Source organism: Trichechus manatus, unplaced genomic scaffold (genome assembly GCF_000243295.1).
Source record: "Trichechus manatus latirostris isolate Lorelei unplaced genomic scaffold, TriManLat1.0 scaffold00010, whole genome shotgun sequence".
Taxonomy (NCBI): Eukaryota; Metazoa; Chordata; class Mammalia; order Sirenia; family Trichechidae; genus Trichechus; species Trichechus manatus.
The window spans coordinates 11288823-11304576 of NW_004443946.1; the positions used below are offsets into that span (position 1 = coordinate 11288823).

At 40.0% G+C, this 15754-nt stretch overlaps 1 protein-coding gene across 1 annotated transcript in view; it reads left to right on the top strand.

Annotated features, from left to right (window-relative positions):
- Nucleotides 1-15754, top strand: part of DAAM1 (dishevelled associated activator of morphogenesis 1) — a 180232-nt gene that overhangs the window by 57646 nt on the left and 106832 nt on the right. Inside the window, exon 2 of the mRNA XM_004370910.2 lies at nucleotides 5922-6141. Coding sequence (XP_004370967.1) covers nucleotides 5959-6141 — 183 coding nt within the window. The 5' untranslated portion in view covers nucleotides 5922-5958. The remainder of the gene's footprint in view (nucleotides 1-5921; nucleotides 6142-15754) is intronic.

A 15754-nucleotide genomic window follows, 5' to 3' on the forward strand; every position in this document is an offset into this window, starting at 1 on the left:
ACACACACACACACACACACACACACACACACACACACATATATGTTTTGTGTTACTTGAGTTTTTCCACTCTCCCCAAAGGAAATAAACCCCCTGAGGGCACACACACACCTCCTTTCCTTAGTGTCTAGCATGGTGCTTGGCACATATTAGATACTTGATAAACATTTGACTTAATGAATTAAATAGATGAACATGATGGTTTAAGACAGCCATTGGCAAAGTTCAGCCTGTTTTTGTATGGCCTATAAGCTAAGGATGGTTATCACGTTTTTAAATGATTGAAAACAAATCAAAAGAAGAATATTTTGTGACACAAGTTGAAATTCAGATTTCAGTGTCCATAAGTAAATTTTATTGGAACACAGCCACACTCACATTTACAGATAGTCTATGGCCGCTTTCATGTTAAAACAGAAGGATTGAGTAGTTGCACCAGAGATTGTATGGCCTGCAAAGCCTAAAATATTTACTATCTGGCCCTTCAAAGAAAAAGTTAGCCAATCCTTGGACTAGGTCACCAAGGGTTAGGGAGAAGTGTTAAGAAATTGTTGTAGTCATGCAGATGAGAGATGAGGGGAGGCTGAACTAAGGTAATGGCCTTGAGGTTGGAGAGGGAGGGGACCGGATTCCAGCAGGATTAAGCTGCCAAGCTTCCCCTACCCCACCCCCAACTAATTTGGCTTCTCACATACACTTTTTTTGTCCTTCACCAGCAAATCAACTCTCCCTGAACCTTCTCTCTTCCTATTTGGTCATGTCCTTCCCCCTTCTCCCTCCTCTTCTCTTAAAGTCTCATCTGTGAAATGGGGATGATGGAATGAAATAGTGGGTACGAATGTGCTTATTAAAAATCACATGCAAAAGGCAGTTGTCGCAGTCACTTGTTAGTGAAGTGCTAGAACAGTGTTAAGGAGGGTGGGCCAGAAGTGCCTGCTGCCCTTGAGGGGTCAAGTGGTATGAGTACATTTGCTTCCCATTTGGGACTGTATCTAGAAGACTAGGCCCTGAACAGTGGAGTTCAAAATACACTGTGTTAAAAATGGTTGCTTGTTGGACATCTCAAAGCTCTGCCATCATCTACAGTTTAATGATGGGTTTAATTGGGGACCTTGTATTTTGGGTTTAATGGAGAAGCCAGCATAAAAACTTGGCCTTTGGCCTTAACTGAGGCTTTTAAATACAAATCACCTGTCAAAGGCAATATTTTGGTCCTTATTAAAGTGATTTCAATCAGTTTCTTAAACGTAATAGGCTCTGTATCTCATTACCCATCTAAGAATCTAGCCAAGACCCTCATATTCTTTTGTTTATAGAACTGTTGGCATTTTTTTAAGACTTCAAAAATGCTTTGGAATGAGTTTTAGATCTTAATGTTTCCTCCCTGCCCCTCCACAATGCAGCCAGAATGTAATATAACTTAGGTTTAAGTGAAACAAGTTGCAAAATGCAAGAAGTAAAGCTATCTCTCTTTTTATCCATTTCCCAAATACTTGGCTGTACTCCTGTGTGCAAAGCAACACAGGCACTTTTCCTTGTGGAGTTGGATCATCAATTGGGGAAGAAAACCTAGATGACAAATAACCACAACCAATGGCTGTGCCTCATGGAGGTCACAAAATGCTAAGAGGGCCTAGATCCCATTCAGTTGGGTAGATTAGCAAGACTACCTTGAGGAGGTGGCAGGAAAAGAACTTGAAGACTGAGCGTGGATCATAAGACTCTCCATGAGCTGGCCCTGGCCCACTTTATTTTCTAGCCCTTGTCTTCCAATAAAGGAGCCCTGGAGGCGCAGTGGGTAAAGCTATTGAGTGCTACCTGAAAGGTCAGCAGTTCGAAACCACCAGCAGCTCCTTAGGAGAAAGATGTGGCAGTCTGCTTCTGTAGAGATTTACAGCCTTGGAAACCGTACAGGGTCTCTGTGAGTCGGAATCGACTAACAGCAGTAGGTTTGCTTTTTGGTTTTGTCTTCCAATAGCCTGAACACTGTCCCTCACCCACTACCCACATACACATATATGCTCAGTCACAGAGACCTTGGCAGTAGTCCCCGAGCAACCTCTCTTCAGTTTACTGAAGGTTGACTGATAGCATACGCAGGCCTCTGGCCTGGCCACTGAGTGGGATGTGGTTCCTGCCCCGAGGACACACTCCGGAGACAAACATTGATAGTTATATTTTAACGAACTAAGTCTTAACTCCCATTTCCTCCTCTTAACTCCCATTTCCTCCGGTAGATCTGTGCTATCTCTGTCTGCCCATGCTATTTCACACAGTGTACCAGAATTGAGATTAAGCATTTAGAAATTTTTATAGCAATTTAACATTGCTGAGATATGTGTACTGTATTTTACAAAAATATCACTTTGTAACAGATTGGAGGGAAAAAAACTAGTCCTTCACCACAGACAGTTTGAGAAGCTGGTATGTAGATCTCTGTAATTTGGATATTTTTGATAGGAACATTTTTCGATACACATTTCCTCCTCTCATATATACAAATAATCATATCAAACATTGTTTTAAAATCTCACCTCATTCTATTAATTCTAAAAGCTATGTCTTCATTGTGAAAACAACTTGGAAAGTGCAGAAGAGTAAAAAAGCTAACCCACATGTCTGACACAGAGCTCACCGCTGCCCACCTTTTGGTGAATTTCTCTTGTTCTTTTTTTCTTCTCGTTTATTGATTTTTTCCCCTACAAAAATGGGACATTGTATACTTACTTTTTACTTGAAGTATTATAAGTATTCCCATGTCATTAAATATTCTTTTACAAAGGACTACTTGGTGGCCTATCGTCTAAAGGCCCGTTGCCATCGAGTTGTTTCCGACTCATAGCTACCCTATAGGACAGAATAGTACTTCCCCATAGATTTTCCAAGGAACAGCTGGTGAATTCAAACTGACGACCTTTTGGTTAGTAGGCAAGCTCTTAACTGCAGCACCACCAGGGCTCTCCCTATCATCTGGTTGTACCATACTTTATTTACCTCGTCCTCTATTACTAGCACTTAGTTTATGCTCTGGTTTATTTGCTATTTCAGATAATGCTTTGAACAGTTTTGTGAAAAGACCTTTGCTAGCATCTCTGAATATTTTTTTAGGATATAGCTCCAGAAGTAGAAATACTAGGTCAAAAAGTGTGACTATTTTAAGGCTTTGATAAATTGCCCTTCAGAAATGTTGACCCAGTTTTCAGCTACCCCCAGCAGTGGATGTGGCTCACCTGTGCTGGGTACTCTCAGAATGGTACCATGAGAGTGGGGAGGATGTTGTCAAAGATAAGAGGCAGGAAGGAATGAGTGGACTGTTTGGGTAGAAGCTGAGAGGAATGCAAGATGCTTATGGGGAATGGAAAATAGGCTATCGCCTAAAGTATAGGGTTTATTTTACGGTAATAGAAAAGACAGAAGAATTGAGTTGGAATCAGATTTGATGTGGCATCGAATGCTGATTTAGAATGGTAGTGGGGAGCCATTGGAGGGTTTTGAGCACGGAGGTGGCAGCCCAGGGCTCTGCTAGGGGAAGTTGGTGGTATTTAGCACAACTCAGACCATAACACCACTCATTCCTTGTACTCCATGCCCCTTTCTACCTCAAACCTTTGCTTATGCTGTTCCCACTGCCTAAATGCATTTCTTCCTATATTCTGTCAAAACTCCACTCATCTACCAGGGACCATTCTCGAGTTTTCCCCTAGGCACTTCCTGCTTGGTTTGCATAGTACTTATGACACACAATGAGTTGGAATCCACTCCACAGCAACTAAGAACAGCAGTAGTTACTTGGTGCATTACTCTCTTCCGCCAGATTATAAACTCTTAGTGACTCATTTGTTTCTGTATCCTTAGAGCCCTAGTATCTGTCATGTCTGGTATATAGTATTACTAACGTTTGCCAAAGGAATCCGAGGTACTGCATATTACTGCCTATGTCTCATGTGGCCTTGCACACGTACACCCTGGGCCAGGACATGAATATTTCAAGATGGGATATTGGGTGTCTTGGCTCAGTCTATTTCAGAGCCAGTTAGGACAACCTGCTCTTAACCCTTCTCTTCCTTTCCCATTCCCAAAGACTTCCAGTTGCCAGGTTTTCGGAGACTACTATCCCTTTACAAAGTAAAGGGAGGGCTTGACTTTTTATTTGTGGTAACTGTTTTCCCAGTTTGCATCAGTATTTTAATTACAAAATCAAATAATTGGTGACAAAGTTTAGAATTGGACTTCACAATTTGGGAAGAGATGCCAAAAGTTGATGGATTGAGTTTTATTTTTGAAATTTAAAAAGTAAATATTTAAATTTTTTTAAACCTCATTTCTTTTTCAAAATTAAAAATCTACAAAAGTTATATATGAATATGTACTCATTGTAAAAAATAAAATGCATAAAAAGAATGTTTTCTTTTTTGCCTTTTCTCAGCCCCCTTCCCCTCCTCAAAGTTATATATAAATGATTTAAGTTTATGTATGAAACTGTTTTGAAAAGACTTAATGGCATCATGTTGTACACGTTGTTCTTTGATTTTCTTATTCATTGGACGGTGTCACTTCGAAATTTTCCCAAGGCGATGCGTACAGTTGTAACTTTTTAAGACCATACAAACGATTAAAAACACGTTTCTGTAGTAAATATTCAAATTTAAAAGAGTATAAAGTGAAAAGAAAAGTTCTCCCATTTCCTGTTTTGATTTTGGAGATTACTGCTGCTAGCATTTTCTTGCGTATATTCATAAATAATACATTATTTTTAAAACGTAATCCTATAGTATATAATACATATATAGTGTACCTATCATTTAGCCTCTTGGAGATTTTTCCATACACAGATGCCTTGCTCTTCTTAATAAGTGCATCATATTCTATTTATGTGAATATGCCATAATTTAACCATTTCCCTATTGGTGAACTCATGTGATCCTCACTGTTTGAAACTCTCTGACCCTTTTAGCTCATGTTAAGTCCCTCTTTCTATGAATTTAAATTATTCAGTATCATAAACATTTACTGAGTGCCCCCTATCTTCCTGACACTGTGCAGGGCATTGTTGTTGTTAGGTGCCGTCAAGTCGGTTCCGACTCAAAGCGACCCTATGCACCACAGAACAAAACACTGCCCCATCCTGCGCCATGCTCACAATCATTGTTATGCTTGAGCGCATTGTTGCAGCCACTGTGTCAGTCTATCTCATTGAGGGTCTTCCTCTTTTTCACTGACCCTGTACTTTACCAAGCGTGATGTCCTTCTCCAGGCACTGATCCCTCCTGACAACATATCCAAAGTATGTAAGACGTAGTCTCACCATCCTTGCTTCTAAGGAGCATTCTAGTTGTACTTCTTCCAAGACAGATTTGTGCAGGGCATTAGAGCCACACGATTGCTTGATGCATAGTCCCTCCCTCTGAGTTATCACAGTGTAACAGGGAAACACACCTATAAATAACTTAGAGTATGAATGGATGTATGTACCTTAGCATATGTATATTATTAATCCCGGCGGGGAGGGTGAAGACAAAGAAATTGCAATTGGGCTTTAAATGATAAGTAAGAGATCTCCAAAGGGATCTCAAAGGGGACAAAAAAGAGAAGGTTATTCTTGCAGGGGAAGTAATAACAAAACAGATCAGCAGGAAAGGGCATGTGATGTACAAAGAAATGTCCAGTAGCCCAATGCAATTAAAGTGTATGTTGTGGGGTGGAGTGGCTGTGGTTTTGTACTGTTGTCTCAGCCATTGGTCATATGAAGCATTCAACAAGTGAATAAAAGCACATGTGCTCTCTGCCCAACTGGACTCCAAATCCTTTTGGGGTTGGTCCTCTCTATGCCCTACAGGGTGCCCTTTCATGATTTGGTCTTTTTTTTTTTTTTTTAAACTCTTTTATCCATTCTTAACACTCTTCATGCTCTCTTTCCACAGAGTTTAGTCACTCCAAGAAATAGAACAGAATTCAGCCATGGCCCCAAGGAAGAGAAGTGGACGGGGGATTTCTTACATCTTTTGCTGTTTCCGAAATAATGACCACCCAGAAATCACGTATCGGCTGCGAAACAACAGCAACTTCGAGCTTCAGACCATGGAGCCGGCATTGCCCATGCCCCCTGTGGAGGAGCTGGATGTCATGTTCAGTGAGCTTGTGGTGAGTCTCATATTTCTATCCCTTCATGGGTTGGGAGCCAGGGAAGGGAGGCAAGAAGGAGAGGATGTGGATGGTTTGGTTAGCCATGGGCTTTCCCTTCTTCAACGAAACTACCGCCATCATCCCCTTATGTCTGCACCACTCCTGTCAGCACTCAGCCAGTGGAGAAGGAAGACAAAGAAGAGGGTAGCATTTCTACATCACATCGAGTACACTGGTACTTTTTTTGGGTAGGTGTGGGGATTTCGACCTTTAGGTCTTCGAATATGTAGCGGTAGTGTATCCCAAGTTGCCCTTCCTAATCCCTCCCCATCTCAACCGAGTCTATACTGCTGTGTGCATTAAATAATTTCCTCATCTGCTTCATACCTCTGGGGATTCCCACCCACTTCCAATGTATAGTATTAATATGTCATTTTAAAAATTAATCATACTACCCCTCCTGCCCTTGATCCTTTGATGAAAGACATTATCACCTAAGTACAGTATTATTATTTAGCCTAATGATAGAGTTAGAATAATAATTGTTGTGGAAAACTTTTTATAGATACTATCATATTTTGAAATCCTCTATACTAAAGTGGTATATCTAGTGTAGGACCCATTCATCAAGAGCTGTAAGTGTACTCTTCACCTTATCTTTTCAAGTATATCTGGAGTGTTTCTTTCCATTCTGTATTTTAGAGGATATTATAGCATAATTTAAAGACCATTGGGCTGGAGGTTAGGAAGACCTTGGTTCAAATGACTCCTCTGACTAACTTTATTATCTGTATAATCATGGAAAAATCATATAACTTTGCCAACCCTGTTTTCTGGAGAATAGAGGGGGAAAAAAAAAAAAAACAAAACCTCCTCCAAGGTTAGATGTGATGTTTAAATGAGAACATGCGTAGTGGGACTGGCCCAATGCCTGGCCCTTAGTAGGTGCTCAATAAATGTTACATGAGTATGCTCCATTGATCACCGCTGGCATTCTGTTACGGAGTTCGTTCTAACCAGATCATTTATTTTGTTCAACAAATATTAGAGAATGCCACCATTTTGTTAAGGAGCCCTCATGGTGCAGTGGTTAAAGCACTCAGCCACTAACCAAAAGGTCGGTGGTTCAAACCCACTAGCCACTCTTCAGGAGAAAGATGTGGCAGTCTGCTTCCATAAAGATTTACAGGCTTGGAAACTCTATGGGGCAGTTCTGCTTTATCCTGTATGGTCACTATGAGTCAGAGTTGACTTGACAGCGGTGGGTTTGGTTTGGGTTGATCATTTTGTTTGACTCTTAAGTCAAGAAAGTAATATAGGTTGGCTCACTGCCCTTCAGGAATAAGAGATGATTCTTGATAGCATGTTTATACTTTATGAATATTATTATATGTTGAAGGAATCTCCCCTCTCCTTCATCTGTGCTATATGCAGAATTCACTTCTAGGTGCTAATGAGGAGGTTCACAATAGAAAACTAGAGCCTTCCCCCAAAGAGCTAACATTTTCAATAGCAAAGGAGGACCCATATTGAAGAAGGCACAATGCCATCACTGTAGACATTGTGTGAATACGTGTTGTGAGGGCAGAACAAGGTGATGAGAAAGGTAGTCAGGGAAGACGTTCCAGAGGAGGTGAGTTATGCGTAAGGAGTTGAAGGTGAGAAGTGGAGGGGATCAGTGTTAGGTGGCTGTTTCAATCATCATAAGCTAGTTTATGCTGTGATAACAAAACCATAATGATTACAATAGGAGAGGTTTATCCATTGCTAATGCTGCATGTCAGCTGCGTGTCAGCTGTGGTTCTGTTCCTCACTGTCTTCTGGTAAGACCTAGGCCTGGTGGAAGAGGAAAGACCGACATGGTGAACTGCTAGCCAGCTCATCAAGCTTATGCTGGAACTGGCCCATGTCACCTTTGTCCACACTTCACTGGCCAAAGCAAATTGCATGGCCCTCCCATGTTCACAGAGTGATGATGTATCATCCTCCTGTAGGGACTGGCACCACAAGTCACATGGCCAAGCCTGAGGTCGTTGGGACAACAGGTGGCATAATCCCCCCCCACCCCCCACCCCCCATCCCCAGGGAGCAGCAGTGAATCATGTGACCCTGTGGCTATCAAGAAGGGCAATAAGAGGCATTTATGGCTTGGTTTTATTTCTCACTTAAAATATTTTAAAACTGCAAGCCAGTCTGAGGAGTCAGGTGTTGCTGATAGATGGAGGCCACATCGGTGGTAGAGGAGCTGGTGGGCAGAGCTAGTATCCCGAAAGCACCCACATCCAGGAGCCTATCTACAGAAAATAGCACCTATGGCAATTAGTTTTAAATTGCTGACTGATCTCTCACAGCTGTCAATAGAAACTGTGATGGCCAATAGAAACTGCTCATTAGCACCCTCCCCCTCAAGCGGCACCCAGGGCATAGGCCCTACCTGCCATACCTTAGTTACACCTCTGTTAGACCACATTCATGGCCCTTTCAACCGTATTCTGAGACCTAGAGCAGGAGCCCCTGCGGTGGCAGCTCTGTGTTCATTTTGAAGACAGCTTATTGTTCCATAGGAGAAAATTCCACTCGCTCTGCCTTATTGATGTCTCTATTCTGTGTGAAAATTGCCTACAGCTGTTAGTTGTTAAAAAATCCATGCCAAACCAGAATTTGAAGCCGAAACCATTGGAAAACAAATTATCTTGAGGTTTGTGTCTATCCTGGTGAGTGATGGATACATTTTTGTCTACTCCTGACTTCAGGGACTTAGACCACAAATCCATCCAGCTGCCAGGGGTGGCCTGGGACAGGGAGGTGGGCTCAAAGCCACTAGAAATCTCTGCCCTGGGTGCTCTGGAGTACTTGCAGAAGCAGTTTTGCTTCTGCCCACGCACAGGAGAAAGAGGCCATGCGGGGTAGTGGAGAACACCTGGACTCTGGAGTCAGACAGCTCTGCCAGGTACCAGCTATGCAACCTAGGACAACTATCTTTAAGATTATCTTTCCTTGAATTGAGTTTGCTTCTTTGCCTATAAAATGGGGATAATACCATCTCTCTGATAGGGTTGTTTTGAGGATTAAAGAAGGTAATTGTAACTAAGGACGCTGGCATGTAGTAGGTGCTTTATACCCCATATCCTAAGGTATTGAGAAGTATGAGAGACAATCTGGATGTTTTCTGGACAAACACCCTGAGCAAATATCCCAGCTTTTTCCTTTCTTGAAAGCCAGTTCTGCCTGGCTGTGAGCCTCAATGTGGGCCCTAACCTGCAGACCATTTTAACCTCTTTATCTGTCTGAAAGCATCTCATCAGAGCTGGTTGTTCTAAGCTAGTTTCTTCTGCCTGGTGAAATGAGTCACTCATTTGACATTTTAAAAAGTGATACCAAATAGGTCTCTTTCAGAATTGCTTACTGCAACCTTATCATCTCATAAATAAAGCAAGCCTGGATGGAGGTCAGCCCTGTGAATCTTTAAAGAAGGTGGGCAGCAAGGAGCATCTTGTTCTTTAGTAGTTTCCCTGCCACAGGTCATGGAAGCAGAATTAGTACAGTTTCAGGATGTAGCGGTTGCTGGAGATTCCAGTCTCACACCCTGCCATTTTTTTTTTTTTTTTTAAATAACAGCTTTATTGCGATAGGGTCCACATACCATATAATTCACCCATTTAAAATGTACAGTTCTGTGGTTTCTAGTATGTTCCTAGAGCTGTGCAACCATCACCACAGTCAATTTTAGAACATTTTTATCACCTCGATAAAAAGTATCCATTAACAGACATTCCCCATTTCTCCTGGCAACCATTAATCTACATTCTGTCTCTTCAGATTGGCTTCTTCTAGGTATCTCATATAAATGAAATTGTATAATATGTGATCTTTTGTGACTAACTTCTTTCATTTAACATAATGTTTTCAAGGTTCATGCACGTTGTAACACGTATCAATACTTCATATTTTTTTGTTGCCAAATAATATTCTATTATATGGATATACCATATTTTTTTTTTTATCCATTCAATGGTTGACAGACATTTGGTTTGTTTCTACCCTCTGGCTATTGTGAATAATGCTGCTATGAACAATCTTGTATAAGTTTTTGCAGGGACATATGTTTTCAGTTTTTTGGGTATATACCTAGGAGTGGAATTCCTGGGTCATGTGATAACTCTGTTTAACTTTTGAGGAATTGCCAGATTGTTTTCCAAACAGCAGTATTTTACTTTCCCACCAGCAGTATATGAGGGGCCCAATTTCTCCACATCTTTTCCAACACTTGTTGTTATCAACCATCAGGCTATTGATCAGCCACTTAAAAAGCTGTTGTATAGCTCCTAAAGAACTGAGGAGATGTAACCTGGGAATTTTCTTTTTTTTTTTGTAAGTTGTCAAATGGCACAAATGACAATGAAGTCTCCCTGCTCATAATTTTAAAAATATTTGGAATATTTACGAATAAAATATTAAGTTGTAATATTGCTTAATCTCTGATAACTATATATTTTATGCCTTGCAAGCAACAATTCTTTTTCCTGTATTACCTTCCTTATGTCCACCCTCTCCTCTGTCCTCTGCCTCAGCCACAAATAAAGAATGTAACCAATCTGAGGTCTTAGCACTCTTCCCATAAAGTAAGATTCAACTACATTCTTCTTTTCGTACACACTTTTAAAGGTCTTAGATTACCCACAACAACCTATTTGAAGAGACCTGTTGTTGTTAGGTGCCACCGAGTTGGTTCCAACTCACAGCAACCCTTCATATAACAGAATGAAATGTTGCCCAGTCCTGTGCCATCCTCACTATTGTTGCTACATTTGAGCACATTGTTGCAGCCACTGTGTCAGTATATCTCATTGGGGATCTTCTCTTTTTTGCTGACTGTTACTTTACCAAGCATGATGTCCTTGTCCAGAGATTGGTCCCTTCTGGTAACATGAAAATTTTATAAATTGTCCTTGTTCAGGTAAATTGTCCTTGTATTGTCTTAATATAGCAATAGAAGTTTTCTTTGGGATGAAGAGAATGTTTCATTGATTGACTAACTCACTGATTGTTTTGTTGTGCGTGTTAAGTGCCTACCCTGTGCCAGGCCCTAAGGTGACTGGTGAGCAAAACCGACATGATCCTGCATCACTTCATGGAGCTGAAGGTCTAGCAGGGGAGGCAGGCAACTATGCAATCTTGTCAAAGTGTGACCAAGTGCTATGTGAGGGGACACTCAGGCAGTGTGTTTTCTTGGGGAAGAGCTTTTATTCCCCATTATTTCCTGTGGAGGGATTTCCACTGGAGTAACATTTCCCACTTGCCTTTCAGTTCCTCACTCCTCTTTAGAATATGCACAGCTCAGTCCCTCCTCCTTTATTTCTCAGCAAGTCAGCCTGCTTTCTGTGTCCCTCAGTGCTTAAAATTCATGAAGGTGAGCCCTTTGGGGGGACTTCAGTGGTTGTCCAGCTGTCCCTATGGCTGAGTGGGTAAGTGTCTAATTCAGGGGTGAAATCTTAGCAAGCCCACTTGCCAGCAGAGGAAAGTTGGGTTCTCCAAGTCGGGCTTCATGAGTGAAAAAGGAGAGTAATTTGTTTTCCATTTGCTTGATATCTTAGTCTAGCTCTCAGTTAATTCTAAACTTGCTGGGGAAGAAGAATGCTATTTAGTGACACCCCCTCCTAAACCCTACAGTTACCCAACCTAGTCTGAAAGGATCATGCAAGGCTTCCTGGGGGAAGTGACATTTAATGCAAGACATGACAAGCAAGGAGTTACCCAGGCAAAGATGAGAAGAAAGAGTGTTCCAGACAGAGGAAACCACCTATATAAGGGCTAGGAGGTGAGATAGAAAGTGTGGAAGTTTCAAGGAAATGAAAGAAGTTTAGTTTATCTGGAACATAAAGTAGGAGGCTGGGAGGTTTGGAGGTTATGAGAGGCATGCCTAGAAATGATGTGTTGGGGACCATTGTATTGCTGATTTAATTCTATAGTTCAGACTCTTCCTTTGAACCAGAGGAAAATACCTCTGCTTTGTTCCACGTTTTCTAAGTTAACCAAATATACCAAATTACATCAGAATATTTTCCTATGTGATTCTTGTTGTTGGTTGTCATCAAGTTGGCTCTGACTCAAAGCAACCCCATGTAAAACAGAACGAAATGTTGCCTGGTCTTTGCTATGTTTGAGCTCTTTGTTGCGGCCACAGTGTCAATCTCTCTCATTGAGGATCTTCCTCTTTTTCGCTGACTCTCTATTTTACCAAGCATGATGTTCTTCTCCAGGGATTGACCCCTATCTGGTTACATTTATAAAAGTAACTATTTCTTTATGTGGTCTTTGTGAGGTATCATAAGTTTAGTGAAAGGTGTCATCTCTCCCTGGGCAGATTCTGAGTATGTTTTCCTTTGAATCCTATTAAGTACCTTTTTGTTAAGACTTGCACCTCCTCCAGCTATGCTAATTCTGAAAGAAAAAGGAGACAGGGAATTACTAAGAGCTCCCTCCCACCCTTCTGCCCAATGCATAGACTCTTGTACACCCCAAATGGGCTCAGGGTTTCCTGTAGAGTATTCCACAGCAACTGTGATACTGGAGTTGGTATCCCCATCACAGGTTCCATTTCTCTCACTGTCAGCTCTCTTGCACTGTGAAACATGTAGAATGTCCAACTGCTTTTCCTGAGTGGGGTTGTGGGTGACAAACCCAGGTTTCAGACAAGCCTGGTTATTTTATTTTTATTTTTTGAAATGTAATAAATCTCACATCATATAGCACACCTATTATTTGGAATCAGTTTCATAGACTTGTTACAGGAAGGATTTCATTTCTAAAACAGTACATCTTGTGAATTTGTAGCTAATTGGAAGTAATAATGCAGTATGGCCCCAAGGTTTTCTATGCCTGAAATGTTACCAGTTCAATTTTATATTGTCTTCTGGTAAATCTGCCTTCTTTCAAACCCAGTGCTTATTCTTCCATTTATTTGGCCAGTGAGTCTAATGTTTTGGGATAATAAATTCGAGAAATCCATTACTGAGCAAGAAACCACCATTTATACTACTGAAGATTGCCAGTGAAAGTTAAAAAATCTCAATCAGAAGGTAGCGATGGTGAATACTGTAGGCTGATAGGAAGATTTTTATCATCATAAATACAATTATTTGCTATAGGTCAATTTTATTATTAAACACTGAGAACATTCTCACCGTTAGTAACCAGAACAGAATTTGAGAAATGAAGATAGCAAGAATGAAAGAGTTCAGTTGATATGTCAGGGTAAGGAGAATTCGCAGTCAAGGTAAGCAGTGCCAAGTGAATTCACTTGGGAACTTACATCAGTAATCACTTCATTTTTCAATATATTCTGAAGTCACTTTGGTATGAAAGGAGCTACAGGAATCCAACTTAGTCTTAAGGATTTACCAGGATACAAATTATGTTCCCCTACTAGCCATGTGTTAACCATTTTTCCAGGATGTCGACATAATTTCTCTTATTACTAGAGCTATTTTAAACTCTCTTTAGTAATGAAATTCTTCCATTACCATTAAAATTAATAAAAATTTCAACACTTTTTATCTCTTTATTTTTAAAACTTGCGTTTTGCATTAAGACCATAACTAAGAGTAGAAAGATTCTTACAGGAGCTATTCAGTTCCCTGTCTTGAAGAAAGATAAAAAAATTGGATAGCAGGAACATTTAATTTTAACTTGACTGAAGAAAAAAACTGGTTGTAAGGAGTCACAGTTTTAATGTATTGTTTTTTAATTACAGTGTAAAGGATTGTTCTTTAATTAGGCAGGGGAAATCAGACCGCTATAAAAACTCAAGGATATAGCTTGAATCATCTCAAAATATTCAGTTGTCTGGAAGCCAAAAATCAGAGTTTAATGGAGGAATAGTTAATAAAATTGTTCTATTCTGATGAGGTTAAAAGTTGTTTTTATTTAACAAACCTAGATAGGGTCGCTATGAGTCAGAATTGACTCAACAGAAACAGGTTTGGTTTTTGTTTTTTTTTTTTTAGTTTATAATGAACACAAGAGAAAATTCTGTGTAGCTGAAGGACATGTTTAGTTAACATAGAAGAAAAAAATATTGAGTAGACCTTCCATTGACACTGTGGCATTTTTTTGATAAATCAACTTGATGAGTTTGTAGAAATGCTTAGAACAGTTAAGACAATATGTAATATATCACCGAGGCAAGTGGGAATGTAGATACGGGCTTAAATTTGAGCACTGCTAAAGTTCCTATGCAGTAGCTGTGAACTACTGCCAATATTATATAGTCAATTTAAAGATGATGAGAAAAAAATCCCAAACCCAGAAATTTATAAAAAAATTATTTTGACTGCGAGAACAACTGATGGTTTGTGATAACAAGCTGATGTTCGAATAGGTGGTTTTATTTATTGATTTATATCTTTTGTGCTTTTGAATAGAACATTGCACTGTTTCTAAGAATCAAAGTAGGATCAGCAGTAGAGTTTCATCTCAGTGGACAATGTACGTTTCTTTCAGCTAGTTGAGATTTTGTCTCCGTAGAGACCTTAAAGTGGTCAAAATGGCTTCTTGAGTTCCCTTCTAGTTTTCTCATTCACTAAACATATCCTGTAAAGCTTATGGTAAAATCACAAAACCATTTTATTCCTTGTAGTCCAAAATTTATCTTACAAGATCGTTACAAATGTCCTTTGCTACAGGACTTATTGTTAGAGACTTTGCTATCAGTCAATGTGTTTATTTCCAGGTGCTTCATAATACTAGATTAAGAGGACAGAAATGGAAGAGGGGATGGTCATGGAGAGATGGAGAAAAGAAAAGTGAAAAAATTTTAAAACTACATAAATACTGCAAAATCAAGTCTGAAATAATCATGTTATCAAGAAAATGGTTATGAGTCCCTTTGACCCTGATGATTTACATTTATATGAATCCTAGAGAAACCTGAGCAGTATGTACCTTCTTAGCTTTTGGCTACAGTTTAGAATCTGATTGTTTAACTTAGTCCATGTACAAATTATACGACGTCAATATAGTGTATTGACTTGTCACCTCTCTGCATGTCCTATATATAAGCCAATATAGGTTTTAAAAGGCTATGAGGACAATTTGATCTCCATTAGTGGTGTAGTTAGGTAAATTTTCAAGTGTAATTTTGAAAATGTGTTTCACTAATGGCTAGAAGTATCTGGTAGTTTGTGCAAATAACTATACAGAAGAGTATATCCTGATGCACTGGGAATCTAAACACCATTTGCTCTCACAGAGCATTTGTTGCAGGGCCTATGAGAGGTAGATGCCCATTACATGGACAGTTTGTTTCAAATCTAAATCGTCCTCAAACATGTTTATCCTCTGTGCTTAGACTCCTCCACACTCCCACCCTATCCCCAATTCCCAGAATCCTCCGGAGGTTCAGACTTTTTCTCAGTGCATGTTACAGGAGCTCAGTGACCAGGCACATCTTTTAGCTGTGATATTCTGGCTCACAGATGGAAAACCAGATTCTAAAAAATCTTGCATTTTTATCCTCTTGTCCAGCTTTAAATGAATCTACTGGGGACCTCCTAGAGCTGCTAGCTGTTTATTTCATCACACAGTGCTATATTTGAGCCCTAAATTAAACCGAATGACTGAAAGATTACTT